Source organism: Amblyomma mixtum, chromosome 2 (assembly GCF_055824585.1).
Source record: "Amblyomma mixtum isolate Tamu chromosome 2, ASM5582458v1, whole genome shotgun sequence".
NCBI lineage: Eukaryota > Metazoa > Arthropoda > Arachnida > Ixodida > Ixodidae > Amblyomma > Amblyomma mixtum.
This window is the reverse complement of record NC_143013.1, coordinates 130,551,864-130,576,336: the sequence shown is the minus strand read 5'-3', so window position 1 is coordinate 130,576,336 and position 24,473 is coordinate 130,551,864. Positions and strand designations below refer to the sequence as shown.

The 24,473-nt window shown below is 48.7% G+C and overlaps 2 protein-coding genes across 2 annotated transcripts in view; both read left to right on the top strand.

The window, feature by feature from the left end:
* The first annotated feature begins 8,685 nt into the window (after window positions 1–8,685).
* LOC149360904 (uncharacterized) lies at window positions 8,686–18,012 on the top strand. Its single transcript, XM_089567953.1, has 3 exons — window positions 8,686–9,511; window positions 13,925–14,244; window positions 17,932–18,012. The coding sequence occupies exons 1-3, from the start codon at window positions 8,686–8,688 to the stop codon at window positions 18,010–18,012; spliced, it is 1,227 nt and encodes a 408-aa protein (XP_089424079.1).
* Window positions 18,013–18,322: 310 nt separating this feature from the next.
* The window catches only part of LOC149360902 (uncharacterized), a 124,751-nt gene continuing 118,600 nt past the window's right edge, over window positions 18,323–24,473 (top strand). The window contains exon 1 of the mRNA XM_089569417.1: window positions 18,323–18,415. Within this exon, the coding sequence (XP_089425543.1) occupies window positions 18,403–18,415 (13 nt within the window). The 5' untranslated portion in view covers window positions 18,323–18,402. The remainder of the gene's footprint in view (window positions 18,416–24,473) is intronic.

Below are 24,473 nucleotides of genomic sequence, written 5' to 3'. Positions count from 1 at the left end.
GTGCCGCTGTCAAACTCTTTACCTCGATATATCGCGAAATGAAAATATTTCCACAGCTCTGACTGGATCTCGCGCTACACAGTGGCAACCGTCCTGTAGGTTTTAATGCGTCAGCGTGAGATCGTGAAAGGTGTCCGACGTTTGAAGCCTCGGTTGGCGGAAGGCAAAGCAGAAAGAATGAAATACGCTTTTAGGAGGACGAAGAGGGAAAGTGGAAGATGGAAGGGAATATGGGAGGGGAGACGATGGAAGATGAAAGGGGTACTGCGTTCGCCAATCAGGGCTGAAGGCAGTGTGTAGAGGGGATTGCTGGTTGGAGAATAAAGCGGGGATACGGCTTTCCCACTGTAATTGATGGAATGGATCACGCCAACCGCTCGCACGATCTGAAGTCGTCAGCGGCAGCGGCTGCTCCGTCCAGAGGAGCACTGATGCTAACGCATTCTCTGCCGCATGAATCGCATTCATAGTCTACTTTTTCGTCTCTTGTCTCTTACCCCAGCCGTTTTCTCCCTCGCTTTTCTAACTCTAACTACCCCACCAACCGAAACCGACATCTTGTACTGACCGCAACACTCAGACTCGGTCAATGCAGGATTTTAGTTTCGATGTCATCTTACTTTGCTGCTGGCGCCCCATGAGCCACACCAGCGCTTCGCGGCGCCATCTTGGGCTGTGCGGACGACGTTGGTGTAGAGACTACTGCGCTATGGTTGTGAACGCTGCGTGGCAGCGTGATGTTTCGCGGTGCTCCTGAACTGAGGGTACGGTTGGTTCTTGTGTAAGTGAGCCAACAAACCACATCATTCAAGAATCGTCAATGCTGCATGGCAGAAGCGGTTGCAAGCACCAGTAGCGGCCAGTGCGACGCCGAAGGGCGGCGCTCCGGTTACTACCGCGATGTTCATGTTTTATCTCTTGTGGAGTACATATTTCTAGTTATGAATTGCAGCTGTAGCTATAATTGCAACTGTTGACGCAAGCGCACAGCGACGGTGCCGCATGCGCAGCTACCGATCACGTGATGCAAGTGTATATCGGCTCTCTGCAGTGTCGTGTACTGATCATCACGCTGTGCAGCCTGTTTCATGTATATATCTGCCAATTGCTCCTTTCACGACTAAAAGTGCGTCACTTGCAAGAAAGAATTTCAAGTTAAGCAGGCCATGTCACATGCGTGTCGATCGTTTCCCGCTGTTTATGAGGTTCGTTGTCCGGTACCGGTGGACGTGAAGCATACGCCGTACCTTCTACCTACTGTCCTATGCCATACCACCGAGCTGCTGATTTGCCGCATCCATCTTTGCGTATTGAATGTGCATTGACGGGAATTTTGGATCTCGCCCTGATCGAAGTCGGTGATTCCGCTGAGCAGCACCCGCAGAAAGTCTCCCATTTAACGGACGCTATATAATGAGCAGACAGCATTGGGATTGGGTACGTCAGTTTTCGGACGTTTTAGTGCTCTGTGGGAATGATCACTAGGGCCGAGGTGTTGCCTATGTTGTCTTGTCTATAAAGTTGATGCTACGATTCGTTGCAAAGCCCCGTTGATTAGATTTGTTTTCTGACAGCTCACGATACACACATCCGTTGGAAGTCCTAGAATTGGTAGGTATCATGAAACAGTGACCAGAAATTTGCAGTGCCCATATTGTGCAAATATCGCTATTGCAACGTACAAACCGAGTTTGTTTTTGCAGGCCTTCTCACAATGCGTTAGTGTTCGAGCGGCACCGCAACCACAGCTCTGATGACCGTGTCAAATTTAGCACAAGACGGAAGTAAATTTGACATCGCCATGTTCTCAGGAATTTCACGGTAGCGAAAACAATTTGCTAAATATTTCGAGTTGCGATAACAGTAATAAAGTCACTTGCAGGCACTTGTATGTAAGGTTCAATTAACGTATACCGTATTTTTTTCCCGTGCCTACCATCCACGAAATGGGTTGAACTTTTCCAAGAGTCCATAACTGGTACGAATGAATGAATGAATAGAAAACTTTATTGTCACAAGGGTTCTCTCAGCGTAGGTGGAGCCCTCAGTCCAGAGCTCCAGTGGCCTTTACAGTCTTGCGAGCCCTGTCGATCAGCTTGAGCTGTTTATGCAACAAACTGAAAATTGGAAATTGGTTTTGAGGAAAGGAAATGATGCAGTAACTGTCTCACACATCTCGGTGGACACCAGAACCGTGCCGTAAGGGAAGGGATAAAGGAGAGAATAAAGAAGGAAGAAAGAGATGTCGTAGTGGAGGTCTCCGGAATAATTTCGACCACCTGGGGATCTTTAACGTGCACTGACATCGCACAGCATACGGGCGCCTTTTGCTTTTCGCCTCCATCGAAACGCTGCTGCCGCGGTTGGGTTCGAACCCGGGTACTCAGGCTAGAAGACAAGCGCCTGAGTCACTACGGCAGTTTTGCACAAGACGTCTATTTTCAATTTAATTCCCGGTTGGCGGAAAGGCGGTGCAGCAGAAACACGTCGCAACCGCATTTGGGCTGTCGCTGCATGCTTGCCGCACGCGATCTCTGCAATTCGTTTCCTATTTCTTTGATTATTTGCCTAGTCCACGGTCAGGTAGGGCTGTCCCGACGACCTTGCCACCGGGAACGCCATTGATAATGGAATACAAATCATTTAAACGACAAAAGACTGACCAAAAAGGCTGCTCGGCAATGCGTACAGTGCGCGACTGCACAGCCCACTCAAGAATGGCAACAATGGACCACCAGCGGAAACGGAAATGGCTGCTGGCGCGCAATACATGGATTAGAGAGTATTTTCCTCCTCCCCTGTTTCCTTTTCCCTTTCAGCACTCGACAGCAACGCCGCTCGCGGCCGTCCGCTTTTTTACTTCAGTGCCCCCCATCAAAACTCGCTCCGCCCTTGCCTCTACAAAGCTTTCTAAAACTGTAATCTGGAGGAAGAATGACGGCTGCTTAAATGGTCAGGTGAAAGGTGAGAACGTCGGCGTCTCCGTGACAATCAGACGGGAGGAGATCTTTTGGGGAGCCAGTACATCGCGGGCTTCATTTCGCCCGGCGCTCGAGGAGGGAGGTCGATTGAGGCCGTAGCTAAAACAGAGCTGTGCGCATTCATTCCTGTACTAACATCCATTGCAAAGTTATTTTTGGAAAGTAATTAAAGAGGTACAGACACACAGCTTCGAACGGAACGAAATGATAAAACGATGTAATTTGTTTAATACTTGAAGGAGATGCCTTCTAGCACGTTTAAGTGAGAGGCGTTGAGTGCAGCATAATTTAATGTGATACTGAATTTTGTCAGAGGAGCCGTTTGACATTTTCACCCGCATCGAGGGGCGTCATGTTGCACTTTCCCCAATTATTGCGACGTCACCGAACTCTGTGGCCACGTGTGGCTGTTCACAGCAACAACAAGAAAAATCAAGGAAGAAGCGCATCACTAACGAAAGTCTAGGATTGTTTGACAGCCGTGCTGACGGTACAGATAGCTCTGCAAGCAGCCCTCCAGTGTTCGTCAACGAACACTTGTGTCCAAGCCTGAAAAAGCTGCTGTCATCGGCCATTGCACGTAAGAAAGCATGTGAATGGCGGTTCGTGTGGACACGCAATGGCAAAATATTGGCACGGAAAACTGAGGGTAGCGATGTTGTTCACATTGAGTCTGTGGACGACCTTACTAAGATCTCCTGAATGGTTTTGTTAATGAAGTGGTGCGAATTGCAGCTACCATAAAATGTTCAGTCTTTCTGATGTCTTATATCAGCAGTTTGTTGAACCTAGAACAGCTAAACTGTGCTCATCTGCAAAAAGCACAGTATCCTTTATTCACCTTAACATCCGTTCTCTGGCAAAAAAACACGATGAATTTGCTCTTTTCATTGAACAGTTTTCTTTCCGATTTAATGTTATCATGCTAACTGAAACTTGGTGCACAACGAGCAACTGTGCGCCTTTGCTACCTGGTTATAATAATTTTTTTATCAATCGAACCGACAAGCGTGGTGGCGGCGTTGGCATGTACATTTCTGACAGTTTATCAAGTGAGAAGGTGTCCCAGTTTACCGATATCACCAAACATTATGAAGCACTTTGTTTGCAACAAGAGAGCACTCTTTTCGCTGTCGTATACCGACCTCCTTCAGGCGATGTTAAAAGATTCATGGACTTTGTGGATAACCTACTCGAATATGCATCCTTCGAACGATTGCGGCTAGTTCTTGGTGGAGATTTTAATATTAATGTTACTGCAGGTAATACCTCTTCTACTGAACTGAACAACAAACTTGCAGCCTGTGGGTTTCAAAACGTCATTTAAACACCAACGCGTGTCACATCAACAACTGCATCGGTTTTGGACCTATTGATTACGAACAGCAACACACCAGTAACCGCAGCCGGAACCGTCAATTGCAGCCTGAGTGATCATTGTCCTGTTTTTATGGCTTATTCAGACGTCGCTGTGGGTCGCAAACCTTCTCGTTCAAAGTTCATTTTTCAATCTATAAATGACACCAGTCTCGATGATTTTAGGAACAAAATTATTAGCACTGACTGGTCTGAGGTTTTTGCAGAAAGTACTGCAGATAAAGCATACGACACTTTTATGACTATTTTTTCTGCCCATTACAAGGCATGCTTCAAACTGAAATCTGTTAGGCAGCGTCGATCGATAAGAAAACCTTGGATCGGCATCGAGCAGGTAAAAATGATTGAAGATAAAAATAAGCTTTTCGCTCTGTTCTTAAAAACGCGTAAGCCTTCCATATTTGCAGAGTTCAAGAAACTACGCAATCGAATCACATCAGAACTAAGGAAAGCCAAAGTGCAGTACTTTCAGCAGCTGATTCAGGATGCCTCGACATCTCGTCCTGATCGGATCTGGAAGATTGTGAACGACGCAGTCGGCCTGCGTACAGCTGCGCCTAATCAGTTTCAGATGACTGTCGAGGGTCAACTGCTTACTGAAGGTGCTCTAGCAGAGCATTTCAACACCCACTACATAACTGCCATGACTAACAATGCTGCTCCTTCTGTAACGTCTTGCGTCCTTGACGACAACCTCTTGAACACTGTTTTTATGGTGCCAACTAATACAGCTGAGGTTTACAACATATTTACGTCACTAAAGAACAGTAAAAGCCTTGACATAGATAATATCCAGGTCCGACCGGTCAAATACGTCCTCGACGTCATCTGTCCAGCCCTCGTACACATTTATAACCTTGCTTTGGAGACGGGTTTTTTTCCACTAAACATGAAACGCGCAAAAGTTTCAGTTATATATAAAGGTGGCGACAAAAATGATGCTGCCAACTACCGACCAGTGTCAGTTCTCCCAGTGTTTTCAAAAGGTCTTGAAAAAGTTATTCTGTCCCGTCTCGACCCCTTTTTTACCAAGCATAAACTTCTTTCTGAATGTCAGCATGGGTTCAGAAAAGGGTGCTCTACCGAGTCTGCCCTTTTGATTCAAAAGGAATTGATACTCAAAAACATGGATGCAAATAAACTAACGCTTGGGGTGTTTGTAGATTATAGCAAAGCTTTCGACTGCCTCAACCATACTGTTCTCCTTAATAAACTGTATCACTATGGCATTCGGGGCATACCCCATTCACTCTTAAAGTCATACCTTGCAACACGCATGCAGTCTGTAGTTATCGATGGCAGTCTGTCGTCCTTTAAAGAAATACCATGCGGCGTCCCTCAAGGCAGCGTTTTGGGACCGTTTTTGTTTAATATCTATGTGAACGATGTGGTTCGTATTGATAAGCATGTCAAGTTTGTTTTGTACGCTGATGATACCAGCTTGTTTTTCACATCAGATAATAGTTTTCACCTACTGCATACCGCTAATGAAACTCTCTGCAAATTGCTTGATTGGTCGAGCAAAAACTGTTTAAGAATAAATCCTAAAAAATCAAAAGCCATTCTGTTTGCTTCAAAAAACAAACCAGTAAGTTTGATTGGCGGGCTCCGCTTGGGCAGCTCTACAATCGATATAGTCAAAGAGCACAAGGTTTTAGGAGTGGTACTATCGCACCGTATGACTTGGGATGCGCATATACAGCAACTGGTGAAAAAACTCTCTTCCGCTGTTGGCTTAATACGTCGATCTCGAGATATTTTTCCAACTAACATTAAACTTCAAGTTTTTCACTCCGTCTTTCGGTCCCACATTAACTACTGCACGTTAATTTGGGCCACGACTACTAAAAAAAACATAACTATACTACATAGGCTCGAAAAGAAAGCTGTTCGTTGCATTGCTAATGTTTCATACTTTCACCACACTCATGACCTCTTTACTCAGTTCAAGTTGGTCAGTATACAACAGGTTTACGATTACCGTCTACTATACCTGCTGTACTTCTCAAGTGTATCTTACCAGCAGTTCCTGAAGGAGCTGTGTACTCTTACTTTGCAAACTCGCACACATCGAACCAGAGCGTCTGAGGAATGGTATGTACCGCGGCCACGCACTAATTATCTTCTGCAAACATTAACGTACAACGTACCATTTCTATTAAACAAGATTAAAACACAATTTTCTGGTTCCATTGCACTAACGCGCACCGCATTGCGCAGCATGTTTGTTTCTGGGCAATTTTCTAAGACTGTTATATGATTTTGAGTGGTAGTTGTGAAATTGGGCATACAGAGTGAGTGTGTGTGTGTTTGCCTTCTCATCGGGATCTCATGGGTAAAACGCTTTATGGTACTAATTTTTATTCGTTTGTTGCGTAGTTTTATTGTAGGGCACATTGTTCTTTTGTGGCGTAGTTAAGTTGATGAATGAAGTCCGTGTATTCCATTACAATATTCACTTGCATTTTAACTATTGTACTCAGTAAGACAATGTATGTATTCTGTTGCACATTTCATTTGTATTTGAATTATTGAAGTGTATATGAAGTCGCTGCTGCCAAAATGGTTCCCTGACCTAGTCAAGCTGTCCTCACAGCTTTTTGTCACGGAAGCCATCAACATTGTAATGTTGAAAATAAATTTTTGATTTGAAAAAAAAAAAAAAAACTAGTACTTGCCAGCGACGCCGACGTCATCAGGAGTGCCATAGTCCAGGTTGCGCGGTCGACTGTGCACTGTGCACTTCAGCGCTGGCACCGACAGTGAGGCGAACTGGCAGTACAAAAGCGCTTGTAATTAATTAATAACTGATGTTTTCAGATCACTTTAGTAATAACTAGGCGCATGGGTCTCTTTCCAGGCAAATTAGATTATAAATCACGTTTCGCCATCAATAATGTCATTACAATATAATTACTCGTGGAAAATAATGTATTTTGAATTATTTCCTCATTTCAACGCATACAAAGATTTACCCATGCCACAGCTCCTACAAGCATTTCAGATTTCTTTATGGCACACCAGGTGAGTTGCAAAGTGGGCGTCGAAAATTTAGCCCAACTTTGAAGAAGGGCTGCCCTTGGCGTTGCAGACCAGCTGGTCTGCTAGCGCAAATAGGGTAACATCAGACATGGGCAGTATCGAGGACGTTCGATACGACCTTTCGATTCATTTTGTGCGTCGGTATTAGGTATCGCTTGCCTAAAATGAAAGTATTGTGTATTTTGACGATGCTCTCTACTAAAAAAAAAAGATGTGCCGCAGACTTTGAAACTGCTGAGTCCGACTTTGGACCTGCTGCCCTCGCTCGGGCGGTACGCACTGAAATGGAGGAATTAGGAAGAGACGATACTAATGTCGTTGGCCCGGTCTGTCGTCTTTTAACCTGCGTTCGTTGTTTGGCAGATAGACGACAGATATGTTGCGCTTTTGCACACTCTGCGATGGGAGGAAGAGACAGGCTCACCGTTATGGAGGACACAACACCCCTTCATCCATATTTCAAGCAGTGGTGGTCACCAACAGAAATGAGTCTTTCGCCGTCGTGCTCAGTAATCTACGGAACATTTGTTGTTTGCTTCGCAATTACGATAAAGGGGACGAACTCTTCCACAAGCGGCTCAAAGAGGACATCAGCGCCTGCAGCTTGAAATGCATCAGCTGACCGACGCATTCTTTTTGTTTAGAGGAACAATGCTAAAACAAAGAATAGTTCTCAAGAGGTGCTTTTGAAAATTAAGTTTCTTTTATAACTATACCTCGAAAATCATTGAATCGACATGGCTGTACTTAGCTCTTATGCGTTGCGGAAAGGCACCTCCATCAAATACAACACGACAACGTGTTTGTGTGCTCCTGTAGACATGCTTTTTATATTTGCTTCGCTTAAAGCACGCCCGCATTACGGGGCTCTTTTGGACCGGTGGTTTTATTGAGGAAATGCTGTTAGTTACCACCGTTAAGTGAAAGAAAAAACATCTAAATGATAGATTAGCACGATATGTTCTGCCTAATATGTGGCGTTATCGATCCTCGTGTGATAGTACCTATCGTAGCAAGTGCACGTGTACTCTTGTGATGCTCGGCGCATGCGTGACGTACTCAGTGCCTGTATATATACTTGTCAGGTTGCAATAAACGGGGCTTTTTCCTTTGGGCGTGGGCCTGGGGGCCACGCACTAGTCTTCATCGATGTGTCGTCCTGCGAAACACTACATGGTGTCAGAAGTGGTTGTCCAGGTTATGCGGGACCCACGGCAGACGTAAGGTTACCGCCTGTGGCCGGCCGGCAGCAGCATCGTATACCAGCCGGATAAAAGCCCAGAAAATGTCGGAAGAAACGAAGGTTGCGTCGCAGCCTTTTTTGGTGCAGCCGCCAGCGAGCTTCAACTTCGACAAGACGACCGAGTGGCCGGGATGGATACAAGAATTCGATGACTACCGATTCGCCTCAGGACTTAATGAGCGAACTCAAGAGGCTCAGGTGCGTACGTTGCTGTACACGATGGGACGACAGGCACGCAACATTTTCAAGACTTTCAACTTGTCTGAGGAAGACTCGAAGAAATACGACGTGGTGAAGACCCAGTTCGACACCCATTTTGTCGCCACAAGGAACTTAGTCTACGAAAGTGCGTGCTTCCATCGCCGCCACCAAGAACCAGGCGAGTCTGTAGATCAGTATGTTACAGAGTTACATACACTGGCCGATAGATGCGACTACGGGGAGATGAAAGAGCGGATGATTCTCGACCGGTTTGTAGTTGGACTACGGGACGCAAAGTTGTCGGAAGCTCTTCAAATGGATGCGGCGCTGACTCTAAAAAGTGCTCTCACCAAGGCACGCCTGAAAGAAGCTGTGCAGCGACAGCAGCAGGATCTTCGGACCGTTGTGGACCGCGAAGAGCATGAATCCCTGACGAGGGCTGAAGTCGACACTGTTCATAGGCGGACATCGAACCAGGGACGTCCGGATCACCAGACGTGTGCCGCTTGCGGTAGGGGCCCTCATTCGAGGTCGTCGTGCCCTGCCAGAGGAGCACTGTGCTACGTGTGCCAGCGCCGGGGACATTTCGCAGCTGTCTGCTCACGGACACACAGGACCACAGAACCCGAAGCTTGGCCTTCAGAGGTAGGCATCCGCAGTCCTCGGGGTGAGCAACCGAACATGAACTGTGTGACATTTTCCGTGGGAGATTTGGCTGTGTCATCTGCAAAGGCTCGCTTTGTTCAGATTGCTATCAATGGTGCAGTTGTCTCGGCGAAAGTTGACACGGGAGCCGAGGTAAATGTTGTCCCAGGGTCGTTTCCAGCGTTGCCGAAGGCACTACAGCCTACTGATGTTATTCTGATGGGACCAGGCGGTGACAGGTTGAACTTGAAGGGAAAGTTTACTGCCGACATTCTGTGGAAGCGTGCTTCGGTTAGACAGGATGTGTTCGTTGTCGATTCGGTGAGCAATGCGATTCTTGGCTTACCCGCAATAGAAGCCCTAGGAATAGTTAAATTTGTGGACGAAGCATCAGTTCATCAGGTAGTGCAGACGCGATTTGGTTCCTTGTTCTGCGGTCTGGGGACTATGAAAGGCGAATACTGTATTCGTCTTAAACCAGATGCCGTGCCCTATGCCATTCACACTGCTCGTCGCGTACCCATCCCGCTGCGAGACGGCGTAAAACAAGAGCTGCAAGAGATGGAAAAGAATGGGGTCATTCGCAAAGTTCAAGGGGCCTACGGAGTGGTGTGCTGGCATAGTGCCCATCTTGAAGCCGTCAGGACAAGTGCGAATATGCTTTGACCTTACTCAACTGAACAAATCGGTGCAACGCGAACGGTTTGTGCTTCCCACTGTTGATGAGACACTCGGGTTGCTCAGCGGTGCCGTCAAGTTTTCCAAACTCGACGCAAACTCGGGTTTCCATCAAGTGAGGTTAGCAAAGGAATGTCAGCCGCTCACAACCTTCATTACTCCGTTTGGACGTTATTGCTTTGAGCGGCTACCCTTTGGCATAACTTCGGCTCCGGAGTATTTCCAAAACCAAATGTGCAAGATTCTTGAGGGAATTCCTGGCGTCGTGAACTTAATGGATGATGTCCTTGTCTTTGGCTCTACTCAGAAGGAACACGACGAACGGTTGTTTCGCACCTTGGAACGCTTGGCCGAAAACGGTGTGACCCTAAACAAAGAAAAGTGCCAGTTCAGTGTAAAAGAGCTTTGTTTTCTTGGGTGCCGCGTGAGTCAAGATGGCATACGCCCGGATCCAGTGAAGGTTCGCGCAATTGCAGATCTAAAGCCGCCATCGAACGTTGCAGAAATGCGCAGATTTTTGGGACTTGCTAACCATTGTTCACGATTCATTCCAGACTTGGCTGAGCAAACGACGCCTTTGCGTCAACTGCTGCAAAAGAACACTGAGTGGGTCTGGGCAGCGCCTCAGCAGATAGCTTTTGATAGCGTGAAGAGTGCTATCTGCTCAGATAGGTGTATGGCTAAGTTTGATGCACAACGTCCAACGATTATTTCTGCAGATGCTTCGTCGTACAGCCTAGGAGCAGTTTTACTGCAAGTGCAACCGAATAAAGAAAAGCGGCCAGTTGTTTTCGTCTCTAGGTCATTGACACCAACTGAGATGCGCTATGCGCAAATTGAAAAGGAGACTTCAGCTATAACATGGGCCGCGGAACGTCTCGAAAGCTATGTGCGTGGACTGCACATTACTGTAGAAACAGACCACAAACCGTTGGTTACTTTGCTAGGAAATACTCCACTTGATCTGGTTCCGCCTCGCATTCAAAGGTTCAGAATGCGGCTAATGCGGTTCAGCTTTGAGGTGCAGTATGTCCCGGGCAAAAATCTCGAAATAGCTGATGCACTCTCCAGAGCACCAGTGGCAGGCCAAAAGACGAAGAACTTTCTTTCGGTCCATGAAGTCAACTGTTACGTTGCCGGCGTGTTATCTGAATTGAGCGAGTCGCAGCACTTCGGGCTAGTAGCCGAAGAACAGGCGAAGGACGAGACTTGTCGTACGTTGTGTCGCTACGTCCGTGAGGGGTGGCCTAGTCTACTTTCGTTATCGGCCGTTTTGAGGCCCTATAGACCTTATGCGAAATGCACTGCCATCTAGCGGTCGCCGCGCGTGATCCGCCATGTTGGAGGATAGCCGCCGGATTCACAGCACGTACTGGTACACGCTCGTCGCGCGCGCTCGAGTTTCACCGCCCTCAATATGCTCACATATTGCTCATTGCCTTGCTGTACGCAGAAGGGTCACAAAGAAGCCCAGGGAAAAAAGGCAAGAGCGCTTGATTTGAGCGCATTTCTATTTTTGGACTGCGATCCCTGACATCCTCGGCACAAATGTTGCAGAACCGTCCCTACATGTCGAGACATCGCGCAACACATTTCGTTATCGCCATGTAGCAAATGCAATCAGAAATAAGCTTTGTAGGCACGAAGAAAATATCACACAAAAGCTGTTTTTCTGCTGCGATTGCCCGTGAAGTGCTGCGATTATCGGCCTCGCAAGAGAGTAATCGTGATCAGCTGTTCAGTGGTACGGGTCGCACTTTGTGAGAACCGTCGCTCCTAGCGTTATCCGCTGCAGCGGTTACACGCGTTAGTTTTTAGTGCGAATATTTGTTTCGACGGAAACACTAGCAAGGGTCAAGTGCCCGTGGCACAGAACGTTTGCGCTCTGCAAGTCAGTCAATCGTTTCTGTTAGACCAGGGAAAGGTGCCTATTTTGTGGAGCGACGGCTTGTATATGCGTGTAGCGATTTCACTGAACCGGCCGGTTTCCACGAAACCGTGTTTTGTGTAAAGAAAAAAAAAAAGAAAGGAGGGCAGCCGCTAAAGCGGTACCATAGTTGCAACTAGTAGCGGGAATGCATGAAGCGTGTAGAATCCTCCAAAAATATCAGTGCACAACTGCTTGCCCATCGTGGTAAAACCATAGGCACTGCTGCATTTACGGGCTGCGTGTTTTTAACGGCGATAGTCCAAGAATGGTAAGCACTTATGTAGTGTGGTCGTGCGACGACCCAGGGGTCTATGTGCCCGGTAATAATAATAAAATGTTTTCTCTCTCGGTCTAGGGCACTAGGGCAAACTAGGAGCTCTAGAGCACTAGGGCAAACAAACAAATGCTGTATGAACTTTTCAAGGAAAATGAAAAGCGTCGCACACTACCAACATGAGCGTGAAGTTTACTATCGTTTGCTTTCGGCGCCGAGACAACACACAGAAAACGCAACCATAACAACAGCAATTCAAGCAGCACGCCCGTCCGCAAAAAGTATGGAACAAAATAAAAACTGACTCAGACTAGACCGAAATGCGCACATTTTTAGCCGTAAACGAAAATTACACTTGCTTCGTACATTTATTGGTGTTCAGCGTCGGCAAACTGACGCAGGACTCCGTGAAAAACTTGTAGCTCCGTACTCGGTGGCGTTCGGAAAGCGGTTTGGACGCGTAGTAAGTGTCTGCGAAGTCACTTAGAAACTTGGGCAGCAGAAACACGTCGACTGACCATTCAGTCATGTTTACAGGCTCAAGTGAAAGTAAAGATTTTAGAGCCAGCACAGCAGTAAGGAAGCTAACGCAGGGCACTCCTAAATCCACACAGCAGAGGCGGCCCAAGCTTCTGTCATCCTCCAACATGGCGGATTTCCACTGGTTCTTATTTTCTCCGATAGATGACAGCAATTTCGCATAAGGTCTATTGGCAGGATTGCGCCGTTTTGAGCGTATGTAAAGGTGTCCTCATGCACGGCACTCGCATTGTTGGGCCACACGGTCTTGGAAGCAGAATGTTAAAACTGCTTCATGAGGGCCACCAGGGTGTTGTAAGGTGTAGAGCAAGGGCAAGGGAGTCCATGTGGTGGCCAGGTTTAAGCGCTCAGGTTGCGGTATTCATTGCCGACTGCCGCAAGTGTTCCCAATTTCGCTTCCAGCCGTGCGAGCCAATGATCCCGACCGAGACACCTTTTCGGCCATGGCAAAGGGTTGCCGCGGATATCTGCCATGTGAGAGGCTGTAACTACTTGGTCATAGTTGATTACTTGTCTCGATTTCCAGAATTGTGTCCGCTGACCTCTCTTAACAGCGCAGAAGTTATTTATCATTTCAAGAAGGTGTTTTCTACCCACGGTATACCGGAAACGCTGGTAACCGATAACGGTGCTCAATTTGTCAGCCAGGAGTTCAGCCAGTTCGCGAACTGTTATGGATTAAAACGTGTGACGTGTAGCCCTAGGTACCCGCAGGCAAATGGGGAGGTAGAAAGAATGGTAAAAACTGTGAAAGAGCTGTTGCTAAAATCTGGTGACCTACATCTGGCTTTTTTAGCATACAGGGACACGCTGGGACCTCTAGGAAAAACGCCAGCTGAGCTACTCATGGGGCGGCGCCTTCGCACTACCTTGCCTCTCCATCCAAAGAAGCTGGCACCCAAGACCCCCCAATCTCAAAGAAGCACGGGAAAAAGACGCAGCTTTCAGGGAGTCTCAGCGGCAAAATTATGACCGCCGGCATGCTGCCCGACATATGTTCCCGTTGGTGCCAGGTGAGTCTGTTTGGGTCAAGGATTACAGGCGGGAAGGTGTGGTGCTTCAGCGCGCAAAGCGGCCACGCTCGTATATTGTGGTTTTGGAGAGCGGGGGCCAGATTGAACGAAACCGGCGAGCACTAATCAAGCAGGCGCCAAACAGAGGCTCAGACTCCGAGGACGGGGAGTATGAATTTCTGTCTAGCCTAGACGGTACAGAGGAGAACGGGAACTCTGTTTCTATTGCCCAAACTGTCCCAGACGGTCCCGAGGAGAACGGAACGGAAGCTCTCCCAAGTGATCCGTTGCAGCCGCCGCCGGAAACCTCTTCGCTTGTGGTACAGGGTGAACATGTCACACGGTTTGGTCGAAAAGTAAGAAAGCCGCAACGGTACGGTATTTGTGAATGCTACTCATGGAACCATTGAATCGTTGTTGTATTTTGTTTCGCAAGTTGCTGCTTTAGTTTTCTCAAAGGGAAAGGGAAGATGTGGCGTTATCGATCCTCGTGTGATAGTACCTATCGTAGCAAGTGCACGTGTACTCTTGTGTTGCTCGGCGCATGCGTGACGTACTCAGTGTCTGTATATATACTTGTCAGGTTGCAATAAACGGGGCTTTTTCCTTTGGGCGTGGGCCTGGGGGCCACGCACTAGTCTTCATCGATGTGTCGTCCTGCGAAACACTCAGTAATCTGATGAGTCTTTCGCCGTCGTGCTCAGTAATCTACGGAACATTTGTTGTTTGCTTCGCAATTACGATAAAGGGGACGAACTCTTCCACAAGCGGCTCAAAGAGGACATCCGCGCCTGCAGCTTGAAATGCATCAGCTGACCGACGCATTCTTTTTGTTTAGAGGAACAATGCTAAAACAAAGAATAGTTCTCAAGAGGTGCTTTTGAAAATTAAGTTTCTTTTATAACTATACCTCGAAAATCATTGAATCGACATGGCTGTACTTAGCTCTTATGCATTGCGGAAAGGCACCTTCATCAAATACAACACGACAACGTGTTTGTGTGCTCCTGTAGACATGCTTTCTATATTTGCTTCGCTTAAAGCACGCCCGCATTACGGGGCTCTTTTGGACCGGTGGTTTTATTGAGGAAATGCTGTTAGTTACCACAGTTAAGTGAAAGAAAAAACATCTAAATGATAGATTAGCACGATATGTTCTGCCTAATAAACACTTTTAGTACTTTTATTCTTTGTTATTTTCCACCTAGCCTTTAACGAATATAGTTGAACATCAAACGTCGATTGAACATAATGCTGGGGAAATAGCTGTCCGGCTTTCCCATGCACACGGAGGTTGCACCTTTTAACGAAGGGAAAATGCAGAGGCAACCGGTAAATACTGCAAAAACAAACGAAAAGCGCCAGTTTATTCGTATGCAGTCGAGAGCTAAGAGGCCAGTTCTCAAGAACAGTACTTTGAACGAAGGCTTAGCTAGGTTGTCATTAACGCGGATGAAAAACATTCTAGTCGAAATCAAGCGGAAGAAATGATTTTGGGCACGGCATGTAATGCGAAGACAAGATAACTGATGGTCCTTAAGGGTGACGGAGTGGATTCCTAGATAAGGCAAGCACAGCAGAGGGCGGCATAAAGTTAGGCCGGCGGATGAGATTAAGGAGTTAGCGGGGATACGGTGGCCGCAGCTGGCAAAGGACAGGGTTAATTGGAGAGACATGGGAGAGGCCTTTGCCCTGCAGTGGGAATAGTAAGGCTCATGAGGATGATGAGCTAGGCTGCTTATGAAAGTCATCGTTTCAACATCAACATGGCTTCAGTGAAATGCCAGAGTAGCGAACCTGCTGAGCCGACAGATGTGCTACTTAGACGACGTTGTCGTTTTTTTCCTCCGTCTTCCAAGGACACCTAGCCGTCTTCCTACGATCCTTGCCGTCTTCTGCCGTGGAAGTCTCAAACTGAACTGGAGGTCCCAAAATGTACACCTGCTTTCGCAGGTCTACTCGGTTTAACTATAAGCGCTATCAATTTTTTGCCGCTTAAGTTAGGAGGAGCGACGAATTAAGAAGGGCGTTGAATATTGTGAGCGCGAAAAAGTGTCTAAAACGACTCCACTGCAGAAGATTTGTTTTGTGCCACTGAAATTATGAAACGCCATATACTGGCAGAATTGTCCGTATCTGCATGTTGTAATATATTTAGTACACAAGTAAATGCGTCTGTCACGATGCAGTGTGACGTATTATCGCGTCAGAGCTGCTGTGAAGAACGACAAAGAGCTATTATATTGTTTCATATATAGTTACTGACTTGAAGAAGAGCTACGAAGGGCAAGGTGGTAGAAGGAAGGAAGAGGAGTTGAAGTCCTTTTGGCCGTTCGACCCTGACTGGCGGCCTCCGTGTTGCTTCCCGCTGGCCGATTGTCCCTGGCCTGCGTTACCGGCTGCGTTGTACAGGGTTGTTACGACCCATCTTGAGACCCGCGATGAAAACGGTGGTGGATTCAACAGCGGAAATTTCGAAAGGATGTTTGACCCCCAAGATGACCCCACCAAAAAGAATGACCAGCTGGGAAATGGTCGATGGAAGCTCTTCCCACGCTCGGCTCGGTGCCAACGACCTTCTAGAAGGACCGACGACAGGGGAAGAAAGGGTGCCCCTCGTCTGAAAAAAACCCGGAACGAATCAGAGGAAGCCAGCGCAGCTGCGGCTGCGACGTCATCATGCCACACCTGTGTTCGATGGATGCGAGCTGCCAACATAGTGCGACAGGGATGCGGACTTACGCTTCCTCCTCGCCAGTTCCCACGGGTGGGCTCTCCAACAGGTGTCTTCGTTGGCTGTGATGTGTAGTGCCAATCTTTTGTGTCACGATGAATTGCCGCCTGGTGAAAGGGCGGAGCCTTGGGCTATTTAACCTGCGCCCAAAGTGAGCACGAACGCTCTGGGCCCTGGGAAAAAGGCTCATCCAGTCGCTCGACGTCATGAACTCTTAATTTTTGATTCCTTGCTCTTCTTTTGTAAATTTTTGTAAATAAGTGTCTTAGTTTCTTGCCATTAAACCTGCTTGTTTTCGTATTCCCCAACCTTCGAAGCTTCAGACTTTCTTCAGCCCGACGACTCAACACGCTACCAAATGGAGCCGGGGTTCGAGCTTTCCTGTGCGCCACGGCAACTGGTGGCAGCGGTGGGATTCGAAGCCTAGGGATTCGAAGCCTAGGGATCTGAAGCCTAGGGATCTGAAGCCTTGGGATCCGAAGCCTTGGGATCCGAAGCCTGGGATTCGAAGACCCAACAGGGTCAATCTCGCTTAGAGGAAACACGGCTCCGCGTGTCCTCGTACCTGCGGAGGGCCATTGCATCTAACCCGATCATGAATACATGCAGAGTGGCGCACTAGAAGAAGGACCTCGACGTGGTGCTTCGTGCCATCTGCCCCTTTGCACGGGTTTGCCACCAGCTTGGTCGCAGAAGAGCTCCGCATGTGCGCAGTCACGCGGAGCCGTGCTCCCTCTAAGTGTGAATGGCCCTGTACGTTCCTCTGTAATGTGTTTGCGCTGTTCCCTTTTAAGCAATTACCGTCTAGTCCGCCTCGGCTGTGACGTTATAGCGGCAACAATTTTTTTAAAACGTTACATTCAGTTAGAATGACGAAAATATTTTCTTTGCCAATCAGATTTCCGCTGGGAACACTCAACACTGCCTCCATGTACATTTGAAAAGAAAAATGCAGAAGAGACCACTCAGAAGGATGAGTTACTGCGGCTATGGCTGCCAAGTGGTGCGCACTGTGACACTAAAGAAAGACCTCGTTTCTTACCCTTAGTGATTACTCAAGAAAAATGAAACGCATCAAATACAAAACGCTACGCGGTTATGGTTAGTTTGGGTTGACACCTGTGAATAGTAAAAAAAGGCGTTCATTTGCGAATGCGGGTCCCATTTTTCTCCACACTTCCCTGACTATGGCTGGCAATCAAGTGAACATGTGAAGAGCGGCGCAATGCATGTCGTCATCAAGTTCGTTCCAGTGTCATGTCGTGGTTCGCAGATTGGCGTCGTTGCCACAGAAACTTCAGCACCGTGGCAGCGCAGGCGCAACGCAGCCGCCGCGGCTGGCAACACCAAATAGGGGGCGTTGCGACGTCGGTGAGCACATCGGCCAGAAATTTCCACTCGAAGAACGTACTACGCTGACCGCTTGCGGACGGGTTTCGATCGGCGTTAGCAGGGCGGGTGATTCGGAGATTCGTGAGGCCACCGCCTAAAGTGCAAACGTTGTGGCTGTAATCGGTGCTGCTCCTGATTCGGGACACGCCTGCGTGACTGATGGCTTCGTTCGTGGCGTGCAGGCACGCCTTTCACTGCTCGGGCGTGGCGCTTGTTGACGAGAAGCCATGCTGTTTGCGGAGCGTAAGAGTACAGTTGCCGTATAGGGAAGCGTGTACAGTTGCTCTAACGAGCAGAGCCAGTTTCCTGCGACTGACCCACACGCAGAATAGCTGCCTCCGGACAACCAGCGATGTGGGGCTCAAGTAAGCGGCTTTCTTCCATGCACTGCACGAATGCTCGTTCGTCTCCCGCTTGGGCGGTGAGCTGACTGCGAACGCGCTGCTGCAGCGTCATTTTAAGAGCACAATCGCTGTAGAGTAGAACAGGCTTACGACGAGTATTGCTTGACCCAGTTATGCCAGCCTGGGTTTCTGGGTGAAAAGGCTGCTGTCTGATCTCATCCGGAGGTAAAGCTTCGCCGGAAGTGACATAGACTGAAAGGAGAATAATTGAGAGTGACATGAACACTGGCAGTCAAATGCGACCATTTTCCTGAAATAGCCTTAAGGATACATGGAGAGGGCTGAGTCGGGCTCGTTGGTTCATGTTGAATGGTACGACGCAACAGCGCTGACGGACGGGACGGAAGAAGAAGAGACAGACATCGGGACGGAAGAAGAAGAGACAGACATCAGCGCATATATCTGTTTCTTCTTCTTCCGTCCCGTCCGTCAGCGCTGTTTAGTCTTACCATTCAACATGAGCCAACCAGCCCGGCTCAGCCCTCTCCTTGGATTCATTTCTTGTATATAGGGCACTTTCCTTTCCGCCAGTTGCCTCCGCTCATTCGTCGTATGTGTGAACCTTCTGGCTACAGCGACGTGTCAGGCACGTCTCCTCACGTTCTAATTGAATAATTCCTTTCCATCAGCGCATGTGTCTGTCTCTTCTTCTTCCGTCCCGTCCGTCAGCGCTGTTTTCCCGTGCCATTCAGCCTTAGGATAGCTTATGTTTGTATCAATACGGTACCTTAGTTCGATTCTAGAATCGCAGCTTAAAAAAGACCACCAAACAAGGTGACGGAAAACAATCTACGCAGGCGAGCGCTGAACCATGAATGGTCAGCGATTCACATCTTCAAAGTACTTCTTTCGAGCAGATGCTGTTTTGTGATGTAACATCAGCAGCACTTCTCTGTGAACTTCATTGCTCACTGTCGTACGTCACGCTGCTATGTGCGCATTAGCTTAGCAGTTGGCAGTATAATATACAATTGTGACACACAGTTTCTGGATGGCTTAGGGTATTTAACGTCCCAAAGCGTCTCAGGCTATGAGGGACGCCGTAGTGAAGGGCCCCGGAAATTTAGATTACCCGAGGTTCCTTAACGTGCGCTCACATCGCACAGTACACGGGCCTCTGGAATTCTGACTCCATCGAAATTCGACCACTGCGGCCGGGATCGAACCAGCGCTTTTCTCGAGTTTGATGCGATGGTTATCTTAAAGCAGAAGGCAAAGCGAACACCGGGCTTTGCCTCGTGTCTTTAAAAAGATAAGAATAAAGAATAGAATGGAAATACACACAGAATTAAAAGCTCGAACAAGAAAACAGCGCGATACACTTGAGAGGGGGACATTTTTTCTCCAAGCACCCAACAAGGGAATTTTTTTTCTCTGCGCAAAGACGCGTTAGTCATGCAGGGACTTTCGAGTGTCCTTCCGTTACATCGACTGTAAGTAGCAATTCATTCATTGAATTTAAGTCTATAGAATAGGCTTAAAGGCCTTAGGGCTAAGCGCTGCTCTCGGCTTTCTCACGTGGCCTTTGCACTGAGGTGGACGTAGTCAGGCTGAAGATTTTGAATGCATAGATGGGAGAGCGGGTAAAAACCGCACTTAAAAACAATTTAAGAAATTGAAAGAAGCAGAGTACTTCTGAAGGTTACCTGACACTAGATAACATTGGAGCTCATGCACATTGTTTCGATGGATTCAGGAAGCTTAATGACAAATGTAATGATCAGCGTCATTTAACACAGCAAAAAAAATACATTTCATGATGCTCTTCAGTATCTCGGAATCACAAACTTAACATACGAAAAATTATTTTGCGAAGCCCTTATTAGAACGTTACTATGTAGCACTCAATCCGGTATCAAATAACTTCAAAAATCAGGAAAGCATAAGCACTGAACAATATGTTAGGGAATTACAGAACAGTTTAGCAACCTAAAATTCTAACCAAATGCGGTGCCTGTGGATAAAAAAGATGCGTACACAAGAAAGAGACGTTAGACACGGACGGACGCTGGACTTACAACTGCGCTTTACTGAATCATACAATTGCCACAATTGCATACAGCTTTAGCAACAGTTCGTTAAATGTTGAAAGTGGACAGCGAAAGATCCCTCTGTCCACTCTGCCACCTGCTAACCGTGGCTTCAGCCGGACGGGTGGACGAATTTTTTCAACAAGAGTGTTCTAATACCAATGAATTAAAAGGAAAGAAAGTCGGGGGCCCTCACGTTGTTTAGCGGATCACGTGTCCGTAAATAATATTGTCACGTTGTAGTGACGGCAGTCCAGCGGTCAGGAAGACACCAACCAGTCTTGGAAACGAAGATCTTTATTTGGGCTGACTTGCGCCCGCAAAAGAACTGAATCCCTCGGCGGCGGCTTAGAAAGAGAAGTTTATTTTTTCTGTTTTAACATAGAAAATACAAAACAAAACAGATGAACTTAATGCTCTGATCACTCAAGCACATGCTCAGTGACGCAGCACTGAGCACGTCAGTAATGCAGTAAAAATGCCGATACTCGACCGCCGCGCAGGGCGATAAAGTATGTCGACCATTTGCGCAAGAACTCAGCCTCGCTCATTGACAGAGCGTCCATGCATGCTTGTTCAAAGAGGCGCGTGCGCAGGCGCTGCAACATTGGGAACATTGTTCTTTGCGGACGCCCATTTAAGGATGCCACTCCACGCTGCCGCCACAAAATGAACATGCCGACACACAAGAGCATATTTTGAAACACTTCGGAAGAACTAGTGCGCGCTTCCAGGCGGGTTAAAAACATGCGTGACACTAATGTCCAAAAGGTGCGCGCAACTACACACTCAAACATTGCGTGCTGCAAAGTTTCAAGCAGACCGCACTGCGGGCATCGGGCGGAGGGCGCCACGCCCCACGCCGCAAGGCGGTCTCTTGTGGGCAGGACCCGCCAGCCTCGCAGCCAGCCGAAGTCCCTGACATCTGCAGGAAGCGTAGCTGAGGTCAGTTGGCGCCAGCGTGCCCGTCTCGTTTTCTGGAGTTGTTCGCGGGTCAGCGCAGCGACCGTTAGTGCTTCACACATCCTGGAGGGCGGGGTTTCATCAACATCCAGATCGGGCACGCTGGCAGTCAACGACGTCAGTGTGCGACGCACATTAACGAAAAATGCCGGGGGCTGCTCGGCTGTAGGTCCAACCACGTGTTGTGAAAAAAACACGTTACGCGCTGTACCCAGAAAGTACGTGAGGAGTGTTCTCCCGGGATAGTCTGGGTTGCGTACAAGATCTCGTACTCCTCGCAAGGCGAGCACATTGCACATGGTGCGGATACAAGGTATACCAAACCCACCCATGTACGATGGAAGGCGCATGAACATTCGTGACACAAGTTCGGTTTTGCCCGCCCAAACGAAAGAGCCACAGGCCGGGGTTAGCCTGCGCGCAAACGTGCGCGGTGGGTTTGCGACGCGGGCGACAAAAAAACATGCGGCTAGGATTGTGGACTTAACTATATAGCAGCGCTCTGCCATTGAAAGGCGGAAAGTTGACGCCACCGAGAGGCGTTTCTCAGCGTTCGTGCGGAGGTTAGTCCAGGTTTCGCGGGCTACTTCTCCGCTGGCGAGGAATACTACTCCCAGGATTTTCACTCCCTGCACCCACTCCACCTCGCCCGCAAGGTTCGGTGTGAAGGTGCCAAACCTTAGTGCCTTGCTTTTTCCCCTGTTCAATAGGGCCCCAGATATCTCGCTGTACTCGAGAAACAGCCGCGAAAAAGCGGCGTAGCTATCCTCGTCCTTGAGGAAAAGCGACACGTCATCGGCGTAGGCCGATACCTTGATTTGGCCCTGGCCAGGCAGAGGGAAGCCGCGTATGGATGGGCTGTCGTTAATGCGCCGGATGAGTGGATCCAGGCACAACACGAAGAATGTTGGGGAGAGAGGGCATCCTTGCCTTATGCCCCTGGTGACTGAGAAGGGAGCGCTCTGGTGGCCGTTTACGGAGAGACGAGCATTCAGGTCTGCGTAAAGTAAGCGCAGCCTGCTGACAATTTGCGGAGGGAATCTGTTGTGTCCCCTTATTGCTTTTGTGTGTGTGCGCCCCCGCATCCTCCTCCTAACGACCACTCGCATCCTCCTCCTAACGACCACTCGCATCCTCCTCCTAACGACCACTTGCCCCTCGTCGCACGCTGTCGCCAGATGCCCCCCCATGGTGCGCCCCCGCATCCTCCTCCTGTTTTGGGAAGCCACTCCCTCCCGTGGACGCTTCTCCGCTCCCTCCTTTCTTCGGGCGGCCAGTTCGGCTCCTGCCTCGGTCGACGCTGGTCGCACCCTCATCGGCTTTAAATAAACGAAGTCTTAAAGTACCGTGTGCGTCTTTCGCTGCATTCAACACAGCGACCGGACACGACAGTGGCGACGAGAAAGTGGATTCGACCCGCGCTACGCAACGCTATTGACAAGCCATGGCTACGCGAGGGTTTCCCAATCAGATACCAGAGTTCAACGGCTCATCGTGGTCATCGTGGGTTGGACGCCTTCAGTTCTACTTTGAAGCTAACAACATCACAGACCCAGCCTTGAAGAGGGCCAACCTGCTGACGCTGTGCGGGGAGCAGACCTACGATACTGTCTGCGCCCTTATTCAGCCAAGCACACCAGCGGCAGTGTCTTACGACGACATCGTAAAAGCGCTGCAAAAGCACTACGACCCAAGGCCATCCGAGGTCTACAGCCGGGCTCGCTTCCAACGACGAGATCAACTGGGAGGAGAAACTGTGAGCGCCTACGTAGCCGCGCTCAAGAAGCTCGCTGCCGACTGCAATTTTGGAACGCTGTCGACAACAGCTACCGGGCAGGAGGGAGACGCAGCTTCTTCTGCTAACACCACCATGCTTCCCTTGGACGTGATGTTACGCGACAGATTTGTGTGCGGACTGAGTGACGAGTCACTGCAGCAGCGCCTGTTCGCTGAGAAGGACCTCACATTCAGCAAAGCTTACGACATCGCCGTTCGAGCGGAGAGCGCCGGTCACCAGCAGAGAGGGATTCGCCGGAACACCGAGCCGGTACACCAGACAAGCAACCAGGTGCGCAAGCCTTCTGTTGTTGTAAAATCGGTCAAAAAGGCACAACGCTGCTGGCGGTGTGACGACCAACACAACCCCCAGGGATGTCGATTCCAGTCAGCCACGTGTAATTTTTGCCACAAGCGAGGGCATATCGAAAGAGCATGCATTACGAAACGGAGACTTGCCAAGATAAAGTCACCTTCCCAGCCTAATCACAGCGTCAACGCCTCAGAGAATACGCCGCTATCTGATCTCCATGGAACAACATCAGCAACACCATCTGTGTTGTACGACCTGAACACCATGAATCTCGGCACGCGACCGAAGATTTTTACAGAAGTAAGCGTACATCACCAGCTGATTAAGTTCGAGGTGGACTCCGGCGCAGCCTGTACTCTGATCAGTGAGGACACGTTCCGAACTTCATGGCCATCTGACGCACCCGCCCTGCAACAAGACGACACGCACCTGCGAACGTGGTCAGGACAGAATCTGCCACTATTGGGCTCTGCCAACGTGCAGGTTAACTACAACGGCCAGACCCATACGCTACCTCTGCTTGTTGTGAAGGGCACAGGATCAAGCCTTCTAGGGAGAAACTGGTTTTCTCCACTAGGCGTGATGATATGCGGCATACACCAGACGCCGAGCCAGAACATGGTTGAGCAACTGCAAGAGAAATACGAAAGAGTATTCTCGGAAGAGATTCCAGGAAACGAAGGGCCCCCGGTCACACTGGAGTTGTTGGACAACGCGCAACCCAAATTTCTGAAGGCCAGGCCGGTGCCGTTTGCTCTCCGAGATTCAGTTGAAAAAGAGTTGGACAAACTGGAGCAGCAAGGTGTCATCGAGCCGACGCAGCATTCAGAATGGGCCACACCACTTGTCGTAGTTCGCAAGAAGAACGGAACCATACGCCTCTGCGGAGACTACCGGAGCACCGTCAATCTTGCGACTAAAGCGTCCTCTTACCCGC

Coding starts and splice junctions, on each gene's coding strand:
- LOC149360904 (XM_089567953.1), top strand. CDS start 8,686: ATGTCGGAAGAAACGAAGGTTGCGTCGCAGCCTTTTTTGGTGCAGCCG. Junction 9,512..13,924: donor AGGCATCCGCAGTCCTCGGG/GTGAGCAACCGA, acceptor CGTTGGTGCCAG/GTGAGTCTGTTTGGGTCAAG. Junction 14,245..17,931: donor CGGAAACCTCTTCGCTTGTG/GTACAGGGTGAA, acceptor CGTGGTTCGCAG/ATTGGCGTCGTTGCCACAGA.